The sequence below is a fragment of the Thunnus albacares genome, chromosome 21 (assembly GCF_914725855.1).
Source record: "Thunnus albacares chromosome 21, fThuAlb1.1, whole genome shotgun sequence".
In the NCBI taxonomy this organism is placed as follows: domain Eukaryota; kingdom Metazoa; phylum Chordata; class Actinopteri; order Scombriformes; family Scombridae; genus Thunnus; species Thunnus albacares.
Genome location: NC_058126.1, coordinates 27240037 through 27263345, shown reverse-complemented (window position 1 = coordinate 27263345; position 23309 = coordinate 27240037). Strand labels below are relative to the sequence as shown.

The window sequence follows — 23309 nt, the reverse complement described above, 5'->3', positions numbered from 1 at the left end:
TGATAAAATCAAGGGATATTTCCCGCATGGGTTTAGCTCAGAGAATCATTTGAACTACATAGACCCCTACCCACTGCTGCAGTCTTAGAATGACAGAGGAGAGAAAGTGAGAATTTGATGCTTGGTATGAAACAGTTCGTCTTCCATTACATGTCAAACTCTAAGGAGGGCATCAGCACAGCATTGTGCGTGATAAAAAGGGTTTTTTTCTTAAAAACTTGTCACTGCAGAAAAAGTTTTGAGTGGTATTTGATAAGAGACGGTTGCTATCCACTGGCCAAACCTTGTCTTTTGGTTATTGAAAATTCACACCTTGGTGTTAATGCGAAAATTGACTTTGATCCTAGACTCTGAGTACCTTTTTAATGTCAGATTATGGGACCGAATGGGTCGGGAAAAACGTATTTTGTGAAAAATGCTTTAGAAAACTGAATATGTAATGGATGTACTACCTGATAACATTGTATGGATCTACACTTCGCTTAAACCAATGTATTCTGAGCCGCAAAAGAAGAATAAAAAGATTAACGTCCCACACTCCCAACACATGTCAGAACAAAAGAGCACAAACCACTCACAGTTAATAAAATACATCAAATACAAATACAAATATCCATCAAAAGTGACAAACTAGAAAAAACATGACATACTTAGTTCTTCATCAATGCCAAAGGAACAACACCATGTCAGAAACAAAAAACTCTACTAAAGAATTACAGAAATAATAGTACCTAAAATACAGATACAAACATTCATGAAGTAGGACAAGTCAATGGAATCATGACCAATTGAGTTCTTCATTTATGCCAAAGGGCTCCACTGTGTTCAGAGTCTGAATCCAAAATGCCCCTCTACGAAGCAATGAGTTGATGATGTCACCACCTCTAGGAGAGGGTGAAATTTTTTCTATTCCCCACAACTTTAATGATGCTGTAGAGCCATGATTGGGCTGTGCGTAATGACAAGCCATAGCATAGTCCATGTTTTGTGTACATATTACAGTCTTATGTTCAGATATGCGAGTTTTTAAAGTTCTTTTTGTTTGTCCAACATAAACCAAGCCACAGGGATCCTTCAGCATATACACAACATGTGTGCTACTGCAATTGATGAAAGATTTATGAAGTATTTTTTACTAGTATGTGGATGTGTGAAGTACTTGGTGTCCGATGAGTTAGAACATTGTGCACAGTGTCCACAGCGAAAAAATCCTGTGGGTTGATTAGGCAGCCAGGAGACAGTGTTAGATGTTTTTCAGTATCAGAATGAACCAGTCTGTCTCTCAGATTGTGGCAACATTTGAACAAGAGGCACAGAGCTGATAGTATATAGAGATGGGTCACTTTTAAGGACATTCCAATGTTTAAGGATAATATTTTTGACCCTGCCTGCCAGAGGAGAATACTCAGTAGAGAAAGTGATCTGTGGGGAAGTATTGGTAGCTCTAATTTTCTAACAGGGATTCCCTCTCTGTATGTAAGGCCCTCTGATAGGCAGTGGAGATGTATGATGTAAGGTAACCCCTCTGTTGGAAACGCTCTTTCATTTCAACAGCTTTAGACTGGAAATCTGTAACAGTACTGCAGTTTATGCGCAATCAATTGGTCAAAAACTGACCAATAGGAATATTTGGATATTCCAAATGAGTTGTTTTGGATGGTTACTCTCAGCCTTTAAAAGTGTGTTTCTGCTGAGGGGTTTATGGTAGATTGTGGTCTCAATAGTACTGTTGTTTCCCTTGTAAAGTGTTAGATCTAGGAAGTGGACAAAGGTATCATGCTGTTCCATAGTGAAAGAAAGATAGTAGTAGAATTTATATATTTTAGAAAATCAAACAGCTCTTTTCTATCACCTCTCCATATTACCACAGTATCATCAATGTATCTTTTGCACAAAACAATTTTGGACAAAAAATGTGTTTTGGAGTGAGTTATGAATAAATTTCTCTTCCCATAGACCCATAACAAGACAGGCATAGGATTGGGCAAAAGCACTGCCCATAGCTGTGCCATGGGATTGCAGGTAGTAGGAATCTAAATAAACATAGCACAAAAAGTAAGGAAATTTGTGTTTCGTAGATTATTTCTTTGTTGTAACAATGCTTCTTGGCAATAAATCTTATATCGTCGGAAAGCCTGTTTATTTCCCTTTTAAATGGTGCCACATTTGTGAGTAACATGCATTTGTGGGATGAGCAGCAGAGCTGAGTATGTGGCTTGCGTCGATGAAAAATTTGCCAAATCTTCTGGTAAAGATTTTTTTCACCAGAACCACGTCCCTTGATGTCTGACTGTTGAGGAAGAGAGCTTTAAACCTTGCCGCTCTTTTATCAGCTGTGACAGGTATATGTAATGATGTATGAAATACCCCACATTCAGAATTGAAATACTACAAATTTGTTTGAGGGTTCCTTTCACATGGACACCAGATGGCTTGAGCAGTAGTACCATCCACTGGAGGCAGCACTTTTCCTCTCCCACAGGGGTATGGCTGCTCTCTTTCAGCTGTACGGTTGTTTGCTGCTGTTTTTCTTTTGTTGCTTCTTCGTTCTTCTCTACCACATGTACAGTGGTTACTCTGAGATCGTTTAAAGCCACCAGAATTAACACGACCTAGTCCGGTGAGGTGAGTGTTGCTTTTACAGAGTGGGGTCCGAAAGTTTCCCTTTCTCCAACTGATAAAAACATAGGTCGTTTGCACTATAGTTGAACACATACCCTCAGACGTCTCCCGCTTCTAAAGTCCATTCCTGTTGAAGTGAGTCAGCTGGCGGCATCTGGATCCAGCACAAATACAAGATATGTTTCTTGGGCGCTGCTATTGATGATAATTTTTGAAAGCTTGTCATAGGTGTACCCTGGAATCATTCATTTTCCATGCTCTCTACATCATTGGATCAGGTTTTCTACAGATAGTTTTGTTTTAACCACCCTCTCCTCTCTCATTGGTTGAGGATGGGGCGGGACTTTCAATGACATGGTGCAATCTGATTAGGTGACATTGGGGTTACTATAGTTCAGCAGGATGGCGGAACCTCCAGTGATGTGGCACGATCTGATTGGGACCTGTCACTTCTTTATGGAAAGTATTATGTTTTCAGTGTAAATGATGGAGGCCAAAATTCACAGTGTGTCCACACAATCATTAAGTGCAAAAATGCATTTAAAAGTTATGAAGCTTATATGAGGCTTCAGCAGTCTGAGTTAGTCACATCAAGTGGATATTTGCTACATTTGCAGTCTTTTTAGCATCAAATTCCCTCTTTGTGTTTCCTCGGACAGTGTTTCCCTGTTGAGCTGTGGTGGAAGTATAGTAACAAAAAGAGGGACTTTGGCTAATGGTCAGTATGAACAGGAGGAATGATAACAGCAAGAAAAACATGTTTCAATGTTCATTTGGGCCCCTGACTGTTGTTTTACAACAGACTGAATTGTGAAATTGTGAACCTGCCCTTTAAGAGTGTATACACTGAGTAAGATGATCATGTAAAATGAAGAAAGATGAGTGGTTAGAGAATACCTCAGCCACATGCACAGGGGTAGAGTGGCAGTTGACTAGGCGTACACCACAGAAGAGCTTGGCTGTAATCTCAGTGTATTTATTCATATGAGCCCACAGGTAAGGACAGTCCTCTGGTCTCTCTCCATAACGGAGCTTGATAGTGTCACTCTCACAGACGAGTTCTCTCCGCAGGTAGACCTCTGAGCCTGCAGACAACATCAGAGGAAGGAACATCAAATTTGAAAAAGATCATTAGTGTTAATATCTTTCTTTTAAGATTAAAGATTCATTTATTATGATCATTTTACAACACAAAGTTTTTAGTTCCTTTATGCTACTTACAAAATCAGAAATTGTATAAATGGATTAATAAATTATAAGTCATAAAAATAAAATTATTTTTTTATATTGGAGTGTGGAGGATGAATTGAGGAATCTCACAGCCTGAGGAAAGAAGCTGCTCTGTATCTGGTGGTACGACAGCGGATACTTCTGTATGGGTATTGTCTTTTAGTATCTTTTGGGCTCTGTGCAGGCACTTCACCTCACTGATATCACTGATGCTCAGGTACTGATGATGCTCTGGGTGGTTTTAATCACCCACTGCAGAGCCTTCCTGTATTGGGCCATGTGCACCTCATGCCAATTTATGATTTGATTTCTTTATCTTTTCATTTTTGCATGACCTTTCAGAAATATAATGCTGCAAAACAGCAAATCAATAAACAACCACAATAGATGTCATGAAGTTCATGTCATAAAGATACAGTGAAATAGGCACTTTATGCTACTGGAGTTCTACAGAACAACTATCATGAGGAAACATTAAAACATGTGCACCTTTTTTTACAGAACAAACAAGTGGAAAGGTTAATTCCTCAGAATGTTTGTTTTTAGCCTCAGCTATGCCTTTTGACATGCTGATATTTAGCAGGGTATGGTAACCATGTTCACCATCTTAGTTTAGCATGTTTGCATGCTAATAATTAACTAAAACACAAAGAAACACTCCCACACCCCTTGAAGCCCAAACCCGAATCCAAAAACTAAGCACTGGTACTGGGAACACACTTTGAAATTTGTTTGAGAGGGATGCACACATTCTGAAAACATCTTGCTCTTGTTTGAATACACTTACTGTAAAAATGAGTTTTATTTGAATTTATTTAAAGCAAACAATTGATTCCTGCACACTGTTGAAGCTTCATGGGTTATTTTTTGTCCTTAAACCTTGTACCAACAAATACCACTCAAGGACACCAAACAGCTATCACTTAGACTGCACAGTGTGATAATACCATCAAAACTTCTATATTTTATCACTCTGACTGGAAAAACATTTCACAATAAGAGTGTGCTTATTGTATCTCCATAGATGTTATCTATCTGATAGGCTGTCCCTGTGGATTTGCCTGAGTTGGTAAGAACACTACTGAAACAACAGATAAGTGAACACAAAAAAACAATCCCCAGGAATTATTCCTTTAAAGATTAAAGATTACCCTCTATCAGTTCATTTTAATGAGGTTACAATGCCACCTGGTGGTGACCTTAATTGGTTGTGAAGAAGGGAGGCTTTATGAAACTTTAAACCATCACTGCTGGAGGACTAATGAAGCTCAGGAATTACAAGTTATGCTTTAAATCATTATCTTTGTCCATTTGGATAGCCTCTTTCTATTCCAGTGGGGTCAATACCTGAAACATGCATTACTAGTTAATTAAATTATTAATCTCCTAAATAAGTAAGCTTTAAGTGGAATCTGTGGTCAGTATAGTTATTTAGAGATGTTTCCTATTTTCCTATTTCTCTGTTTTTTCTAGTCTGGTGTTTCTAGTCTTGACCTACTTATGATCAGTGTGAGAATAACTGTTTCTTGTATAGATTCTGGGGGTGCAAGTATAATATATCTGTTACTGCTGTGTGTATGGATTTTGACTTATTTAGGATTGCTATTAGTACCCAGGTGTCAGTAGCCAACAACGCTATTTACACCCGGGGTGGAATAGCCAATGTGGCTATTTACACCTGGGTGTATATAGCATGGCAGAGACAAGCACCCAGGTGTCCGTAGCCAACAATTCTATTTGCACCCAGGCACACATTAAATACTGTATGTATATATGTACTGTATGTGTATTTGGTAACAATTTATAATAACATTCAGTAGTAAGTCATTTATAAGACATTAGTTAATGATGAACTAATGAAAAAACAATAATATACCTTTGTAAATGACCAATTAACGCTATGTTAACATCTAACAAATATCTTGTAAGTCATCTATGAATGATTAGTTAATTATGAAATATTCATGAATAAACCATTAGTAGTTTATGGGAGTGGGATAATGTGAATCTATGCACATTGTGACCTGCCAATATAGCTCCTCATGCAGGTAAACAGGGGCTGGTGGCCCCATGTGTTAGCTCTATGCCATCCCCAGCTGCTTTCATCATCCTCATCAGTTATAAATGATGTGTAAATGTGTGACTAAATCATTTATAAGTCATTTACAAGTGCAACCCCTAATCTAAAGTGTAAACAAGTAAGCTGAGTCAAGCCTAAGTGAAAGAGGAAAATTAGTTCAACCAACTTCATTAAAGTCAACATATGAATTAAATCAAACATTTTAACCAACTCTTCTTTTTTAAATATGATGTCAAATATACTTTGAATAATTAGTTAGCATCAACACAATTCACATTTTAACAAAAATTCATAATATTAACATTCTAGTTGTTTTTTTATGTTTAATAACCAGTTCTTGCAGTTTAAATTTAAACTTTGTGTAAACTTAAACATGGAAATTAATGTAGGGGAATGAGGGTCAGGTAACTGTGACCTGGAATGAGTGCTAGGTAGCGGTGACCTGTACCGATGCCAAACATGTCAGTCCACCAAACCAAAAACAGGAGACATCTGGAGATATTAGGAAAGAGGCGGAATACCACACACACACACTTAGTGCAGAGACGCCCCCTCAAATTTGGTAAAAGTCCAAAGTTAAGTGAAATTGAGAAATGTCCCACCATTTTTTTGGTGAATTTGAGGGTGCCAAAGAGTCTGGCAAAACAGGATGAGACTTGTCACGCAACACAAACACATACACACACATAGCCTGTCTCCAGTATAAAAAGGCATGTCACGTTCTGTAATGTTGGAATTTTCTCTGTCTACATTGTTGGTGAGCCATTGTAAAATAAAAGAGATTCCCCATCTGACACCTGTGTGTCGACCATCTGATTCCTCTGTCGTCCACCTCTTTCTGCCACAACATTAACAGACAATATAAATCAAAGCAGTGGTCAACAATTTCTGACACAGTAGGATGAACAGACCTGATGTTCCCTCCACAACAATTACAATTTGATCCTGAAATATGTGTTTAGTTGCCAGTAATGAGCTTCCAAAATGACAGACAGTTTTAAAGTGCTGCTAAATGTCTCATTTATAAACAAAGTCCATTAAACCAGGAACTCCATAAAGCTCCACACTGTGCCACACATACTGGAATACACAAAAGAGAGCTGTGCACAAGCCATGTCAGGCCAACAGCTATGTTTGGTTATGTGAGTCAGAATAATGTAATTGTAGGCTGGTTTTAGCCTAAATGGTTTGAGTCTCATAGAGACTTTTCAAACATCTCAAGTCTTTGAAAGACTTGAGAAATTTGACTGTGTGACTATTCTCACCCAGGTGCAAATAGACACTCTGTTAGGATTATTATGTGAATCCTAACCTGAGAATCCTACATATTCCCATTAAGATATATTCATGCCAGTAATTATTATACTGTTCAGCGGAACATTTAATTGCTTTGTACCCTTGAGTATAACCTTTTTATCTCCACCAGGTGTAAGCCTGGAGGGGAACATGTGTTTGGCCGTGTGTGTGTGTGTGTCCGTGTGTGTATCTGTCTGCAGTTAATCTCACCTACTACGTGGCCCATCAGCATAATATTTTTTTTTTATGACTGTATGCCACAAGAACCGCTCATGGTTGTGTTGATTCACAATTTCTGAAAAAAACATTTTTATAACGCCGCTGACTGCTGACTCTTCACTCCTCTTAACCAGCTGGTAGGGGCCATAAGTGATTAACAACTGCTTCAGTTTGGAATCTTGTTTCCGCTAGGGACAACCAATCATGCCTTGTTGCCGTGTTAGATCAATCAGTGCCAAATTTCAGTACGTTGAGAGCAGAATGTGTTGTTAAATCAAACAAATATTGATAAGATTAATTTTAAGCTGTAATTGATTGTAAAGTTTAGACTTTTGTCTTTTCAGCAGTCCTCGCCATTTTTCAATATGCGTTATGACATAGCAAAGGGCATTTCCGGCAATTGGCTAGGCTAAAAACAAGGCTTACCTAGTCTGTTGCGGGCCACATTTTGGCCTTTGTTGTGGCTCAAAAACTGACATCCATAGAAGTTTGGTCTCATCTTGAACCGGAGCATCTGCAGATTAATTCCATACCTGATATGTTATGATCCACTAAAGTTATGCACGATACGAGATGAATTAATCCCTGTTTTTGTTATCTTCACCAAACAATTGATTTTATTCAGTATTGATGAATATGTGGGAAACTAGCCCATTGGGCCTCAACAATTTATTGTCTCTTTCCCCGCTCCCCAGGTGTGCATTTCCTATTTGTTGATTGCTTGGTCCTTAGGGTAGGCTGATTTTACTATTGCATTTACTATTGAGTGCATGTGTGTATGTATTAAACAGACTTGTTGTCATTTGCTGTGTGAATGCCTGATGAAAGTCGCTTGACCGAACCGTAAATCTGCCATTAGTGTCGACAGTTTGTGGGGGTCAGTTTTTTGTTTTGAACTATTGCTTTTTCTTATACGCATCTGTCTTTACAGGTATGCAAAGACTGTTTCTTCTTTTGTATTTTATTGCATTTAATCTTTATTTAGACAGGGGAACTTTGTTGAGAGCAATTCACTTTTTTCAGGAAGGCTCTGTTCACACTCAGTTTCATACGTTCTCACCTGGAAGCTGCCCAGTACAATCACAGTTCCATTGTAGCAGCTGGAGATTAGGTGCCTTGATCAAGAGGCCCTACTCCCCAATATGGGCGTTGCATCACTCCACAAGGAGTGTTCTTAACCTGGGGCTGTATTTATCAGTCTTCTCAGAGTAAGAAATCACTTCTAACTGGACAAAAATGCTGTTTGTCCTCTGCTCTTGGTCCTACTTTCAGAACATAGAGTAAAAGCATTTTATCTTACTTAGGAAATGACTCCTTTCATTGCCAAAATTTAAGAGCTCCAGAGATGTCCTGACCTGTTAGGACTTTCCAGGAGACGCCGTTAAGGCAGAGATATTCTGTGAGAGCTGTTTTGTAAAAGCTTGGTGAGAATAAGCATATTGATCGTTTTAGCACCCCCAAAAAATAAATAAAAAAAGTTGTAACAAGAAACATGCAGCTTTGCAACAGTGATTAATCAAACTTTGATTACCTGTATGAATATAGATATTGTGCATCATGTGAAAGCAGACTAAAACATATGAACACAATCATGTCCCCCCTGGCTTCATTACAACAGGTACAATATTTTGATAAGGTCTTAAACCTTATTATTTATTTAGGCTATAGATAGGCTGTTATTCTGTAGTTAAAGGTGAATTGGACAGTGGAAGAGAAGATGCCATACAGTGGTGCAACATGTGTTTGTGCTATATGTGTATATGTAGTTGAATGGGACTGATATCACACACCTGGGTCACATTAGGTCTACCTACTATTTTAATTTAAACAGGCAATTTTAACAGGCTACATTTATTTTTTAACCCATGTCAGAAGCTTTGTTTACAGTCTATGTAAGAGAACTACAACACGTCATCATAGTTTCTACTTTGTGGTTCTGAGTATCATTAAATAGAGACATCACACTCTCACTTAGGAGTCCTCCTCCTAACTCAAAGTTGGAGTAGAATGCTTCATAAATGAGTTTCATGTCCTACTCTGAAGTAGTATCTGAGAAGGAGTATTTTTAGTCCTAGAAGTGATTCTGAGAAGTTTGATCAATACAGGCCCTGAGCTCACCTTCCTGCCAAGCTAGCATTGTCCTCAGAAAATAGCAAATATAGCAATTGACACTGTAGAAAAACTGATGTACTGCATAGTTCATCAGTCAAACAGGAAAACTAACACTAATATTACTACTACTAATAATAATGATGCAAATACCACTGCTATTTACAACAACAACAACAGCATAATAATAATAATAATAATAATAATAATAATAATAATAATAATAATAATAATAATAATAATAATAATAATAATAATAATAATAATCATATATTATTATTATTATTATTATTATTATTATTATTATTATTATTATTATTATTATTATTATTATAACAATAATATACTACAAATAACTAAATGAGGCAACAAAAAGTAGAGCGATGCATCAGTGACTGTTGCCCCTGATAATTTTGCTAACCTGATTCGGCTAAGTTTCTGAGTGGGTTATTTCCTGTCACAGAGCCATCATGGGCCAGGAAGTGACACGCCTTGTCTTTCTGCTCCATTAAGTGCATTTCCTCTTCAAAGGTCATCTCTTCAAATGGGAAGGTAAAATACCTGGAGAAGACACAGTCATAGTCACAGACTCTGAGATAATAAATTGGAGATTGGAGACACACAAATATTATGAGATGCAAAACATATATTTACAGACTCATATATTTCTAACATTTCTATAGTTGTTTTTTTTCCATAAAATCCTCCTTGCGTACTTTTTCATGTCATGTTTATTTGTACAGTCATATCAGGTCAACACATAATTTTTCTATTATAAGCCCCAGTTGGTAATAGATATCTCACGATATTGAGATAATTAATCGAGGGGGTCCCCACTTCATATATTTCCAAATCCTACTCAAGGTGGTTTTGACAGATCAGAGGACTGGACAGGCTACCTGGGACAGAGAGGGTACTTCCTCGTGACTGGGCCCAGCTTAGGTCCCTGTTCAGCAAGACGCTCATAAACTACATTTCCCACAATGCAGTTAGTTGCCTGAGGAGAGAAAACAGTAGTGAGGTTTCAAAACATAGTCTGACAGAAAAGAATTTGAAAGTTCAATAGTAATCACTTTTATCCTGAGCAAATCATTCACACACAAACACACACACACAAACACACACACCTGCTCTGCATGGCAGTTCATCTCCTTGTACAGTTCCGAGTTGAGCTCTTCCAGTCTCCTGCTGAAACAGTTACAACACTCCTGGATGTCTGATGGGCTCCTACTGTTACCAGAGAAAGGGAGAAAGAGACAATGACATCAACACTTGATGCAGGTATATATGCATGATATTGTTACATATCTGAAGACCAATTCAAGTTTTATTATATAGTTTTTTCATGGCAACTTCACATATCCATATCTCATATCTCTCTGACCTGTCAATGGACAGGTCAGTTTCATGACAATCAGTCATGAAACTGATTGTCCATCCAGAGTTATCCTCTGCTCCACCCGCTGAACACTTCCGTGATCTCTGATTTGGGAATGGAGGCCTGCAGGGCTGATTAAATTAATTATCATCATTTGTTCTTCCACATTTTGTGCTCCATTTTACTGAAACATATTCTGAAAATATTTTGCCACACACCTGAACTGTTAGCTGCCATTTTAGTATAAAAACAAAGCTGGAAGAAATTGCTGCAGCTGAAAAGTTCATCTTAAGCTGTGTGTGTACAGGTGTGTGCTAAAGTTAAAGTTCAGTACATACAACAGTGTTCAGCATGGTAACACACACACACACACACACACACAAACTAAAAATCACAGGTTCCCACTGGTATTTTTCCAGGAAATCGGAGCAGACACACCGGTAAGCTGTCTAGAAATTTCTGTGATGATAAGATCCTCTGGAGGTTAGGTGTCACAGAGATGAGTGGCTGGGGTTACAGCTAAGGTTGGGTTCATGTACGGGGAAATGCTAAGGTCACAGAACTTGATGAGTCACCTCCCGATACCCAACCACATCCGATGGGGATTAAAGGCAAGTATATGAAGCACATAGAGAGAAGTCACCTGTGAGGTGCAAAGGTGTCTAGGGCAGACTCCATGTCCACTGTGTTTCCAAAACGTCGGTGCTGAGGGTCCTGAACCATCTTCAGCTGTTGTCTACAGTCTGTACTCGACCTGGATGTGACACCCAAACTGCCTGGATGGACAGAGGGTCATACACATAACTCAGCAGCACTCTGAACATTAACCTCTTCATTAGAATGCAATTGAATTGTAAGGTGTTTCTAGTATTTTGTCTATATGTTGGGTGGTATGTTGATAACAATGAATTGCAATGTATTATACAGGTGTTCACCCATTCTCCCTCCCCATTTTTGTTTTTTGTGTCTTGCCTTTTTGTCCATCTAAACACAAAACTACACCATTTTTGATTGTACATCCTTAGAAGTAAGGGTTCCAAAAGGGTTCTTCTTGAAGGGCTGAGGTTCCACCCTGAACCATTTGCCTCTGAAAAACCCTTTTTTGAGGAAAGGGTTCTTCAAGGGTTCTTTGGATCGAAAGGGTTCTTACTGGAAACCTTAGTCTTACAAAGAACCCTTGAAGAACCCTTTTTGGAAGAAAGAGTTCTTCAAGGATTGTTGAAAGCACGGGTATTAGAAGATCCTCATCCTCAAATATTTACCCATGTTTCAAATAGTATTTTTAAATGTAGATGTATCTGGAATCCCCTTAATCAATTCATTTTACTTGTGTTCTGCCATAGTTTTTCTTTACCATCATTTCATGCCATACAATAGGGTGTTGGAGCCAGGAGATGAACCCCAGTCTCCCAGGGGAAAGGTTAGGGTTTAGTGTGTGGGGCCTGGGAGCTGGCTGGCATGTTGGGGTTAGTATGTGGAAGCTGAGAGCTGGTTTCCCTGTGGATTGCAACACATGGTCTGCTCCTCTCAACAAAACAGGTGTGACATATCAATAGTGATTACTGTTCACACATTGTGTGAACACCTGTGTATGAATTGATACTAGAAGCTGGATTAAAGTGACAGATGATCAGAAACTTCAGAGAATCAAGGTAAGCTGAATCTAATATCTTATTTCAGCAAGCTTGACTCTAGCTTATGGTGAAAGGTGGACTATTTTAATGCTAGCATTGCTTTCTTTTTTACAGCCTGGACAAAAATGATATGTGCCAGTGGCTTGAACAAGAGAGTTTGGGTAATTACACCTTTTCTGGTGAGTTGTTATAATGAATTATCAATGTCTGCATTATATTATTAAAACCAGAACATAAAAGAAAAAGATATATAAAACATATTGAATTGTATCATCAAAGTGAAATCAATTTTATTGTTGAATGTGGCCAAAATGGATGCTCCAGTAAATATACAAAAATATTATCACTCTGAAAACACCTAATCCGGAAGCACAGCACCACAATCCAACAGCAAAACTCAGTTCAGAGAAACAGTGAAGCAGGTTGTTACGCCCCACATAGAGACTGCTCCCTTTTTTTTTTAGAGAAACTAGCAGAGGTGAAAACAAATATTAAGAGATCTAGGAATCATGTTTTAGGGGATACTAGGGTGTCTAAAGGAGGCATTCTAAACAACTTTCATGATGGATCCATTTTTAAGAATCACCATTTTTTTCAGTTTCTCGGAAAAACAATTGCAAATACAATTGTACACCAATTAATTTGAGGTTTTGAATTGCTTGGGGTCTAAGAAGTTGAAACACAACATATATTTGATTTTATGTGTATTATTACATTTATGATAATCAAGTATTTGTAGCTTATACTTTTTGTTCCTCCTTGCAGCTTCTGTGATCACAGAGCTACAAAAATTGAGTGCATTACTGTCACTCTATTTTGTTTTTGGAGTCCAGTACCTACCGACAAATGTCAGTGAAGAGACTGTACAACAGTGTGGATAGTAGTAAGTAGACTAGACTATATTGCAGGATGAGCGGCTTTTTTATTTTAATTTTGTGATAAATGTGAGTTTAGTTCAAATGCAATGGTCAAATTCCTACTGCTGTCCAGTACTGTGTTTTCCTAAATACTTTCACCTGACTGATCTTTATAAAAGGTTTTACCGGGAACCAAAAAAGGTTCTTTTATGGGGACAAGCCGAAGAACCCTATATGGTTCTAGTCAGCACCTTTATTTCTAAGAGTGTAGTGATGGCAGATAATAATTAATATTATCATTATTTCTCCGTATATTGTAATTGTGACATGACAATTATCTACTGAGGCAATGTGGTCCACAGTTTACATATTTTATGAACAATAGTAGTCTACATTTTACTAATAAGTGCTCACAGTGTGAGATTTTAAATATTTTTTGAAACTAAATTAATGAATATGAAATGAATGATAAACATGAGTTTTAACTATGTAGGTTTAAATACTAACCTGAATATTATACCAAATATTGTAACATATTGTTATTGAAATAATTCTGTGAATTATAAGTAATAATATTTTTTTATATTATTTAATTATTTCTCATCTATATGTGTGTTGAAACATTTCTCAAGTTAATTATCAAAACTGATTGTGAGTTGTATGACTGTCTGTATTAGTGCTGTCTCACCAGCTTGCAGTAGCTGTCTGAACTGCTCCACAGCTTCATCCACGCTGACCTGCAGGAACTCCCACAGCCTGAGCTTGGAAAAGACCTGCTGCCACAGGATGCCTTGCAGGGCCTGAGACACACACACACACACACACACCGGAGGGTTTCGTGTAAATATGTGATTTTATCATGAATTCAAAATATAAACTACTATTAAATACATCTGAGGGGTGTACTACGAAGCAAGTTCAACATACCCAGGCTTTCTGTGTGTCAGCTGGCTCAACAAACCCTAAACTCGCAGTCAGAGATAAGTGGTATCACAACAGTGCTTATTTACTTTCTTTGTTAACCTAGGCTTTCTGCTTCAGGCTCTGTGCATGTTCCCATAAAAGGCAGTGTTTGGCACGTCATTTGACTCTTCTTCCACACAAAATGGGCAGATTGTGTGCCGCCTACTGCTGACTACTTCCTAGTCAGGAGGAACAGGTCATTATAACAGAGAGCTATGAAGAGTATAAATACATTATCACAGCAAAAAGCACTGATGTTGCAAATAAGGTGAGAGAGGAATGCTGGCAGAAAATTGCTGATCATGTAAATTCGTAAGTTAATATATTTATTTTACCACTCAATGCACTCTCAATGCTTCCCTCTGCTGATTGTGGGAACTGTCAAGAAAGTGATCTCCCAATGTGTGTAAGGACAATTATTTACATGGAAAACATGATGGGAAATATGTTTATACTTATAAAGATCAAAGTATATATACTGTACATCAAGCTAATAAATAATAAAGATAAATAGGCACATAAAGTTTAATTTTGCATGGCATGGTGTTAGTCACCAGAATTTGATTTGATTTGGGTCCATGTAGCCTGAGAGGGAACGCAAGCTGACAAAGACACAGCCCTGACATACTATCATCTTATCATGTTATTATGGCTAATGTGTTCATAAATAGAGCAAATGCATCCCACTGAAGTTGTTTTTCAGGCCACCTGACCAGTGAAGTTCAATATCAGGGTCTTCACCAAGTGGTACCTCTGAGGCTGAAAAATGAAGCCCAGGGTGGTGCGGACTATAGGGAAGCCATGGGGAGCTCAGCTCCCCTTAATAGGACATGAGCTCCCCTGAAAACATGACCTGTGAAATTTTGGGGGGTCTCTAAAATATTGAAAATATGATATTTTTGCCATACATTTCTATTTTTTTAATCTTCATCATCATGGATCATGTGCAAAATTAGGCTATTATTGATGTATGATTCATGCATGAGGGTGATTCATCACTAATTTACTTTAATAAAGAAATCAGCATGCACGCTATTCTTGCCATCACCATCGAAGTGTGGGGTGTAATATTATAAACTTCACTCACTTTAACTCAAAGATCAGAAAAAAACAACTTTCTTAGTCCCACTCAATCTGCAGATGACTCCGCATTTCTCTAAATCACATTACGCATTTCTCTGTTTTGTAGTCAGCATACAGATATGTCAAAAAGAAAACAAGGAAGTTTACTTGCAATTTCACAAAAAAAAAAAAAAGTGAGCTCCCCTGAAAGCCATGGCATAGGTCACACCCTGATGAAGCCAATGTGGAAGTGCCAAAAACTGCAGTTCCTCGAATGGCCACTTGAGGCTGGCTCCAAAAGTGAGTCAATCTCCATAGATCCCATGTTAAATTGCCCAACTTTACAGCAGAAATAAATATGTTTACAGCCTGTTACAAAAAATGGTTTTGGTCTCGATAGCTAATTTCCCCTTTCATGACAACTGTATGGGGGTTAATTTTTTTTATAACTCACCCATTTAAAGTTTATTATGCCATAAAGTAATGCATAATTAAGGACGTGGCTGCTTTGAGTGACAAGTTGCTAACCACTAGGTGGCTGGTTTCAGCAACAAGGCTTCATTCAGCCTGCCTCAGCTCAACCTCCTTGCCCATTTTGGATTAGCCGGGAGTTAGGTGGAATCCATGGATGTATAATAAGAGGTGGATAGGGCGCCGCCACTCTGCCCTGCAGCCAATATTTCCCAGTGGCCACTCGCGGAATTGCACCGAAAATCCCCTGCGGCCCAAAAAGGATTTTCCCCATAGACCACCATTGTAAAAGAGACACCTGTAAAACTGTTGACAGGACCCCTCGAACTGCAAACAACGTCAATTATGTCTCTCTCTATTATGAACTTTTGATCCATGGAGGTTTCATGTTTGTAAAACTTTCCTTGAGCCGAGAAAAGCTATTTAAAAATCTGTGATGTCATCACAATGTAAAGTCGATGGGCCGTGCGGGAGCTCGCGGGCAGGGCCAGCGGGGGAAACACTACTGCGCATATTCAGTGGGCCACACAACACAGAAGCAAACCCGGAAGCTAGAGCAATTCCTATAGGACTGAATGGGCGCCATTTTTAGTCTGGTATCCAGCTCTTATAATACATCCATGGTGGAATCAGGCACTGCCAAGATGGCAACGCTGGAACCACCCACTTTGAGCTTCAAAACCGCTCTTCAGAAATTAGTGGGTGACGTCACGGTGGTTACATCCATATTGTTTACAGTCCATAGTCTTCACCTGATACATTTAAAATTAAAGTGTATTGGGACCAGTGTTGTAGCACTCAAGTCCAGGGCTCGGACTCGAGTCCTGATTTTCAGGACTCGTGACTCAACTCGGACATGAGCACTGATGACTCGGACTCGGACTTGGACTCGAACATTGACTGCATTCGGACTTGGAAGTTGAACACGAGGACTCGAACTTGATTGATAAAAAGGTCATTTATATCTGATTTTTTCAAATTTTCTGCACATAGCCACAATATGGTTCACGTCATGCACACAGCAGCAGATGCGGCACAGACAGTTTGGCCACACACACACAACATGCACGTTGTGTATACAGTGCACAGAAAGCCACACACACACACACACAAAATGCACGTTGCACACACAACACACAGAAAGCCACAGTAACAGCCACACACACACAACATGCAGTCACACACACAGCACAAAGACACTACAACCACACACACACATTATTGGTATGGAAGTTCTTTAGTTTGAGTGAAGAAGACACAAAGCTCACAATTTGTAATACCTTTAAGTCCAAAAATCCAAAATAAAATCATATTTAATTCTTTCAAAGAAAATCAGAATCACCAAAAATCAGAATCAGTGGGTCAGACTTAAAAAATTGGAAACCAGAATTGGCCAAGAAAATCACAATCGGTGCATCATTAATATTAATACGAAATCACAGCTGTGTCGTTTTTGTTTTATGTAGACCTTTGTTATTTGTATGTCAGCTCTTTGACCATGCCAGAGTGGAGCAGTAGAGCCCATCTTGGAACTTGACTCAGACTCAACCTTGATGACTCGGACTCGAACTCAAACACTGGGGACTCGAGACTTGACTCAGACTCGAGACTTAGTGACTCGACTACAACACTGTTTGGGACAATGCTGCATGGTGATTCTGCACTTTAAATAAAAAGTTTCATCACTAGCCACTTATTTACTTTGAATCTTAGCTGCACAGTAACATATGGGAGATGATGAGAGCTGTGAGACTCACCTCACAGTCTGTGTGAAACTGCAGAGTAGAGCAGATGAGCTAAAAGACACTAAAGCTGCAGAGTTGAGTGTCAGTTTCTTGTGGGTTAAACACTACAAGCAACGCTCTCAGATTACACTGTTAGTACACTGTGCAGATTTAATATTCAAGGAGTTAACAAAAATAAGAATACACAAATAAGAATATGTAGACTCACATTTATATGCTGCTCGTGTTGGATGAGTGCTGGTAATCCTTGCTCAGCATATTTCCCATCAGCAACTTCACAGCTCAGGTGCCACAGGGCTCTGTCTAGGAGCCACGCTGGTTTTAGATAAGGAGAGTTGACCAGGTTGTAACCACACTCAGGATGGAGGTCAATCCACTCACTGTCAGCGGCTGAGAGGAGAGGAGTGTGTTGAGCGTGTTGTGTGTTGAATCATTTATTTCAGTCAAATGTTTCTGTTAATCTCTTAATTAATCTGTTACATTATATCAGAAATGCATTATAAATTGTTTATGTGTAGTGATACTTTTGTTTACAGGATTATGATCTGTTAAAAAGGGTCAGCCCTACTTTGTGTATGTTTTTTTCAGTTCTGCCTGTGATGTTGTGGGTAGATCACTAGGGGCCTGTAACACAAAGCGAGATCAATGGGGGGGTATTCCATCAAGGTGGATAAAGGAAAAGCCTGGCTTAATTTGATTAGTCTTGCTAATTTAAAGTTCTGTTCCATTACTGTGGCTTATAGGATTCCCCACTCAGTAACAAGGTAACTTAGACTGCAGAACTGCCTCATTGTACTGGTTACCCCTGCTGTTCAGGATTGAATTTAAAATTTTACTACTTGTTTTTAAATCACTGAGCACCTTGCCCCACCTTACTTTATTGACCTTCTCACCCCTTACACCCCAGCTCATACTCTCAGATCTCCAGACCAGCTGATGCTGTCGGTCCCCAGGACAAGGCTGGAGACAGAGGGTAGTGGGGCATTTGCTGTAAAGGCTCTGCAACTGTGGAATAACCTTCAATTTGGAATTAGACAAACAACCTCAGTGTCCTCTTTTAAAACTCTTAAAAACTATTTTTTTTTATAAAAATTGCTTTTAATTAGGGTTTTCCTTTATGTTTTAAGCTTTTATTGTGTTTTATCTATGTTTCTATTTATTGATTACATTAAAACTGTTCTAATTTGTAATTGCACTGTGTATTTTCTGTTTTTATGTATGTGAAACACATTGTTTTGAAAAGTGCTATATAAATAAAGTTTATTATTATTATTGTTTTAAGATATAAATACAGATGTTCAAATGCAGTATATATGGAAAGAAACATTCTTTGTATGCTTGCATACTTGCCTAATAAACTGATTCTGAGTCTGAAATGTAGTTTCAGGCTACAAGGGAAGGGAAGGGGAGAGGGAGGGATTTTCTATCTGAAGTCTAGCTGTCATGTGTTGACAAAGTGCTCCCTTTTGCCATTACCAGTCTATCTACGTATACGACCTTCAGCATGAATAGAGACTAAATGTCAAAGAGGAAACTGAGAAGGTGATGCAACAGTCACAGCTGCCTGAAGGAAAGGCCAACAGCTGTGGTTTATTTCCACCACGGCCCTGCCACTATCCTTGTTTAAAAATAAGACAAGATATGTTTTCACTCATCCCTCTGTGGTACTGAGTCACTGCAGCAGTACATATAAATAGCACACAGCAAATACAAATACAATAGTAACATAATATCACAATCTTGCACACACAAGCGTTGGCAGTGCAATGCTTAATCCCATGACCCAACTAAGGTAGCAAATTATTGGCACATAAGCATCCTTCATGTGTCCTCTGAGATTGCTGACAGATAGGAAGCTGACTATCTTGCTGTTTATCTGATTCTGTTTCATTTCTTCTATCCTTAGCAATGTCTTTTGAGAAAGTTGGATCAACAATTAACAATCAACAATTAATTTTTACTGTCTAAGCTTTACCTTAAATATTTCAAATCGCACACTTTGTCACACCCTCCACTTGTGCCTCCTCCTCCACCTAGCCTGCAGCCACTCTCTCCCTCTCCCCATCCTTGTGTGTCTGTTTGTCTAATTACAGAAGTGGAGTAAGGTGTGCAGGAGTCAGGCAATCAGCTGACACTCATCATTATTAGCCCTGCATAAGTACCTCGTCGCCAAATTGTAGACTCTGTTCACACAGTCAGTCATGCTTCCAGCCTAACTTGTTGCTGTTCTGTCAGTATTCAGCATTTGCCTAATTCTTCTTTCTCTGTGCCTGTAGAAAACTTCAGCCTGATTCCAGCCCCTGTCTTCAGTCCTCCTGCCTCGCCTGTCTCCCTCGACGGTTCAGCTCAGTTCCCTACTTTCTGGAACCTACTTTGCCTGGCTCCCTCAGTATTCCCCTGCCCTGCTTGGCCCCAGCTTCATGCCCAAACCTCTGCCCCAGGTTTCCAGCTACCTGCCAAAGCCCTTGCTTCGTTCTCCATGCTACCTGCCCAGCAACAAACTGCCTTGCAACTTGATTTACTGTATATACTTATATTTAGTAAATCAGTTCCCTACTTTCTGGAACCTACTTTGCCTGGCTCCCTCAGTATTCCCCTGCCCTGCTTGGCCCCAGCTTCATGCCCAAACCTCTGCCCCAGGTTTCCAGCTACCTGCCAAAGCCCTTGCTTCGTTCTCCATGCTACCTGCCCAGCAACAAACTGCCTTGCAACTTGATTTACTGCCTCCTGTCTCTGTGTGCTTCACTTGGGTTCACTAGCCTAGCCTTAACACACTTTCAAGGATGAAGTCTTATTTCAGTAACCAAATTTTTTTCATTCAAATTTTTTTTTTTCTGACTCTAGTACATTGGGCTCCTTCAAGGTTCCATATTAGACCCTGTACTGTTTAGAATCTATATAAATGACACACCTTTCGGGGGTCCTCTGGTGCAAACAAAAATGTATGCAGATGATACTGTTCTGTATGTTCATACAACTAGGAAACAGGAAGTAGCTAAGAAATGAATTATTATATATATTTATATTTACTATATAAATAAAACTGAATTGAAAATTGAACTTAAATTCATGTCCCATTCAGATGCAACAAAATCAGCCTTCTCTTTGAGTGAAAGATTACTCTACTTAAATTTAAAACTTAAAATAGTATAGGATGATTCATTTCCTCCTGTTCCTGTTTTTTCTCATACAGTATTCATTGCAACTCTAATATGTATAATGCTTTTTTAAATCTTTTTTTTTTTTTAAATCTCCGTCAGTATCACTTACATTATTATATAAGCCTAGGTCAAACACAACAAACCTCTGCCTCAAGAAACATTGTATGTGTTTAGTGAACATTTTGCCCAAATGTTGTCTTCTTGGGCAGTGTCTACTCCTTAACACATGACCTCAACAATGTCAGCAAAACACTAACCTTCTACTTAACATGAACAAGGCTAGTAGGGTGAGATTAACTCTTTTTAGTGAGTTGTGCACACTGTGCACCTCTCAGACAAACAGACAAAGTGTCCTAGCGAGATAAATATTTCCAGAGGGACAATTCAATCAGTACCATCAATAGTAATGACTGTACCTGTTTGGTTATAGACTACATCAGTGATGCAAAGCATGTTCCAGTCTTTCCTCACCGTCTCCACCAGATTACCAACGTCTCTCCATGTATAATGCTTCTCCTCAAGTGAGAAGTTGGGGTTCAGCTCCAATTGATCAGCCAAGGAGTAGCAGGAGGACACACCAAGCTTCTGCAATGGGGTGAAGTGGATCATGTTGTAGCCTAGACAGAACAGAGCAAAGTGTAGCTTGAAACCTCAGATAAAGAGAATTTATTATTGTTGTTATTGAATCTGAAATGATGGATGTAGACACCCACCAGACCTAATATATGACAGACTGCTGCTGCTGCAAGCCTGATGAGAGCAGCCAGACTGACATACAATAAAGTTTCAGGCCAGTAAGCATTGACAACAAAGACAACAATGACTTTAAAGACACTGATGAATTCATCACATGATGGATTCATCTCTTCCTTTTCACACATATTATATATTTCACAGTAAAACAGAAATATTGCATCTTTCATCACTTCATTAGTTTGTCACTGACCAGTCTCCTTTGCGACCCTGACCCTGTCAAGCCATTTGTCCAGAGGGCCGAGGCACTTGGCCAAGTATGTTTGACTGCTGATGCAGTCCAGTGGGAGGATGTCATTGTTGGCTCCCACCCTCAGCACTGGATCGACCACAATGTAACCACCACTCACTTTCTCTTTATCCCTGTAAAAGTGAAAAAATAATGCTAACAATCAAACACATATCAGTAAATGCACAAAACAAGATGGATACACATGTACATACATCCATTAAATAGTATTTATTTGTAGCTGCAATTCAATGGTTGATGTCATTTTGCCAGGCAGTAGTACATTTTTGTGCTTGCACTCGTTTGTTAATTTCCAAGCTCCAAGCTTACCCGCAGGTGAGGCACAGTTGACTGAGTTTGTGTTGATGCAGATCAGGTGGCACAATGCAAATTTGATATGAAACTTGCTCAAACAACAACAACAAAAAAAACAAGTACAATTGGAAATTTTTGTGGCTTCTGGCAGACTGGCCTTTCAAATATTGACATATATAATGAGTTCTTTCTTTTACCATTATTCATCAGCACATGTAATGGGTTAGATTAATTATCCCAATGCCTAATTGTAGCTGAAGCTGAAGCAAGAGGAATTTTTCAGGGAAATTAACAGCTTGAACTGGGATGATGTACTGTCCTCTGATGATCTGGACTATGGCTGTGACACTTTTACAGAATAAACTCTGTGAGGGAAAGATATAATGTAAGGATACAGATAAAATCTAAAAATAAAAACAATTTACCGTGGTTTAATGAACATTTGTGGAAACTAATGAAATCTAGAGATGCTGCACTAAGGAAAGCAATTGAAATCTCATTTTTATCTCAATATTTTGAATGAGGCAAAAGGCAACAGTAAAATTGATCTGGAAAAACATTGATAATCTCACAAGGAGGGACCCAAATTTTTTTTTATTTTAAACTCAAAGTACAAAGAAAGTTAATTGAAGATCATCCTACTGTTGCTTCTGTCTTTAATATGTTTTTCCTTGAGTCTGTATATGAGTTGGGAAAAAAATTTACGAAAAGGAAACTGGATATTGTTCCTATAGATACTACAGGTCAGGGTTTTTGAGCTGGTACAGACTAATGAGTTACAAGTAAACAAAAACATCAGCTCCCTAAAAAGCTCCAAAAGTAGAGATGCTTTCTCACCCTGATGACTGTAAATGTGCCATTGTCACGCCTATTTTTAAATCTGGAGACCACCTTGACGCTAGTAACTACAGACCAATAAGTATACTGCCAGTACTCTCAGAAGTTGCTGAGAAACTTGTCATTAAACAACTGACAACATTTCTTAATGCAAGCAATTTTGGTCTACATTGTATGCTATTTGGCTTTTGAGCAAATGATTCCACCAAAACTGCTATCTTGCACTTAATAGAGCAAATTAAATCAAGACTTGATAAAGGAGGAGTAGTTGGTACTATATTTATATATATATTATATATAAGCATTCAACACAGTCAATCATGATATTTTAATATCAAAACTGTCTGT

General features: G+C 38.6%; 1 protein-coding gene across 5 annotated transcripts in view; it reads right to left on the bottom strand.

The window, feature by feature from the left end:
- The window catches only part of LOC122972458 (glycogen debranching enzyme-like), a 75774-nt gene that overhangs the window by 44954 nt on the left and 7511 nt on the right, over positions 1-23309 (bottom strand). For 3 of the 5 annotated variants that reach the window (XM_044339576.1, XM_044339577.1, XM_044339579.1), the window contains exons 3-11: positions 21774-21943; positions 21244-21444; positions 17875-18056; positions 14114-14225; positions 11578-11710; positions 10684-10786; positions 10456-10553; positions 9978-10117; positions 3520-3707 (exon numbers count right to left, since the gene is read on the bottom strand). In XM_044339576.1, coding sequence (XP_044195511.1) covers positions 3520-3707; positions 9978-10117; positions 10456-10553; positions 10684-10786; positions 11578-11710; positions 14114-14225; positions 17875-18056; positions 21244-21444; positions 21774-21943 — 1327 coding nt within the window. Of the gene's footprint in view, positions 1-3519; positions 3708-9977; positions 10118-10455; positions 10554-10683; positions 10787-10940; positions 10994-11577; positions 11711-14113; positions 14226-17874; positions 18057-21243; positions 21445-21773; positions 21944-23309 lie in introns of those variants that run through there. The other 2 variants (XM_044339578.1, XM_044339581.1) reach the window with 2 other exon arrangements.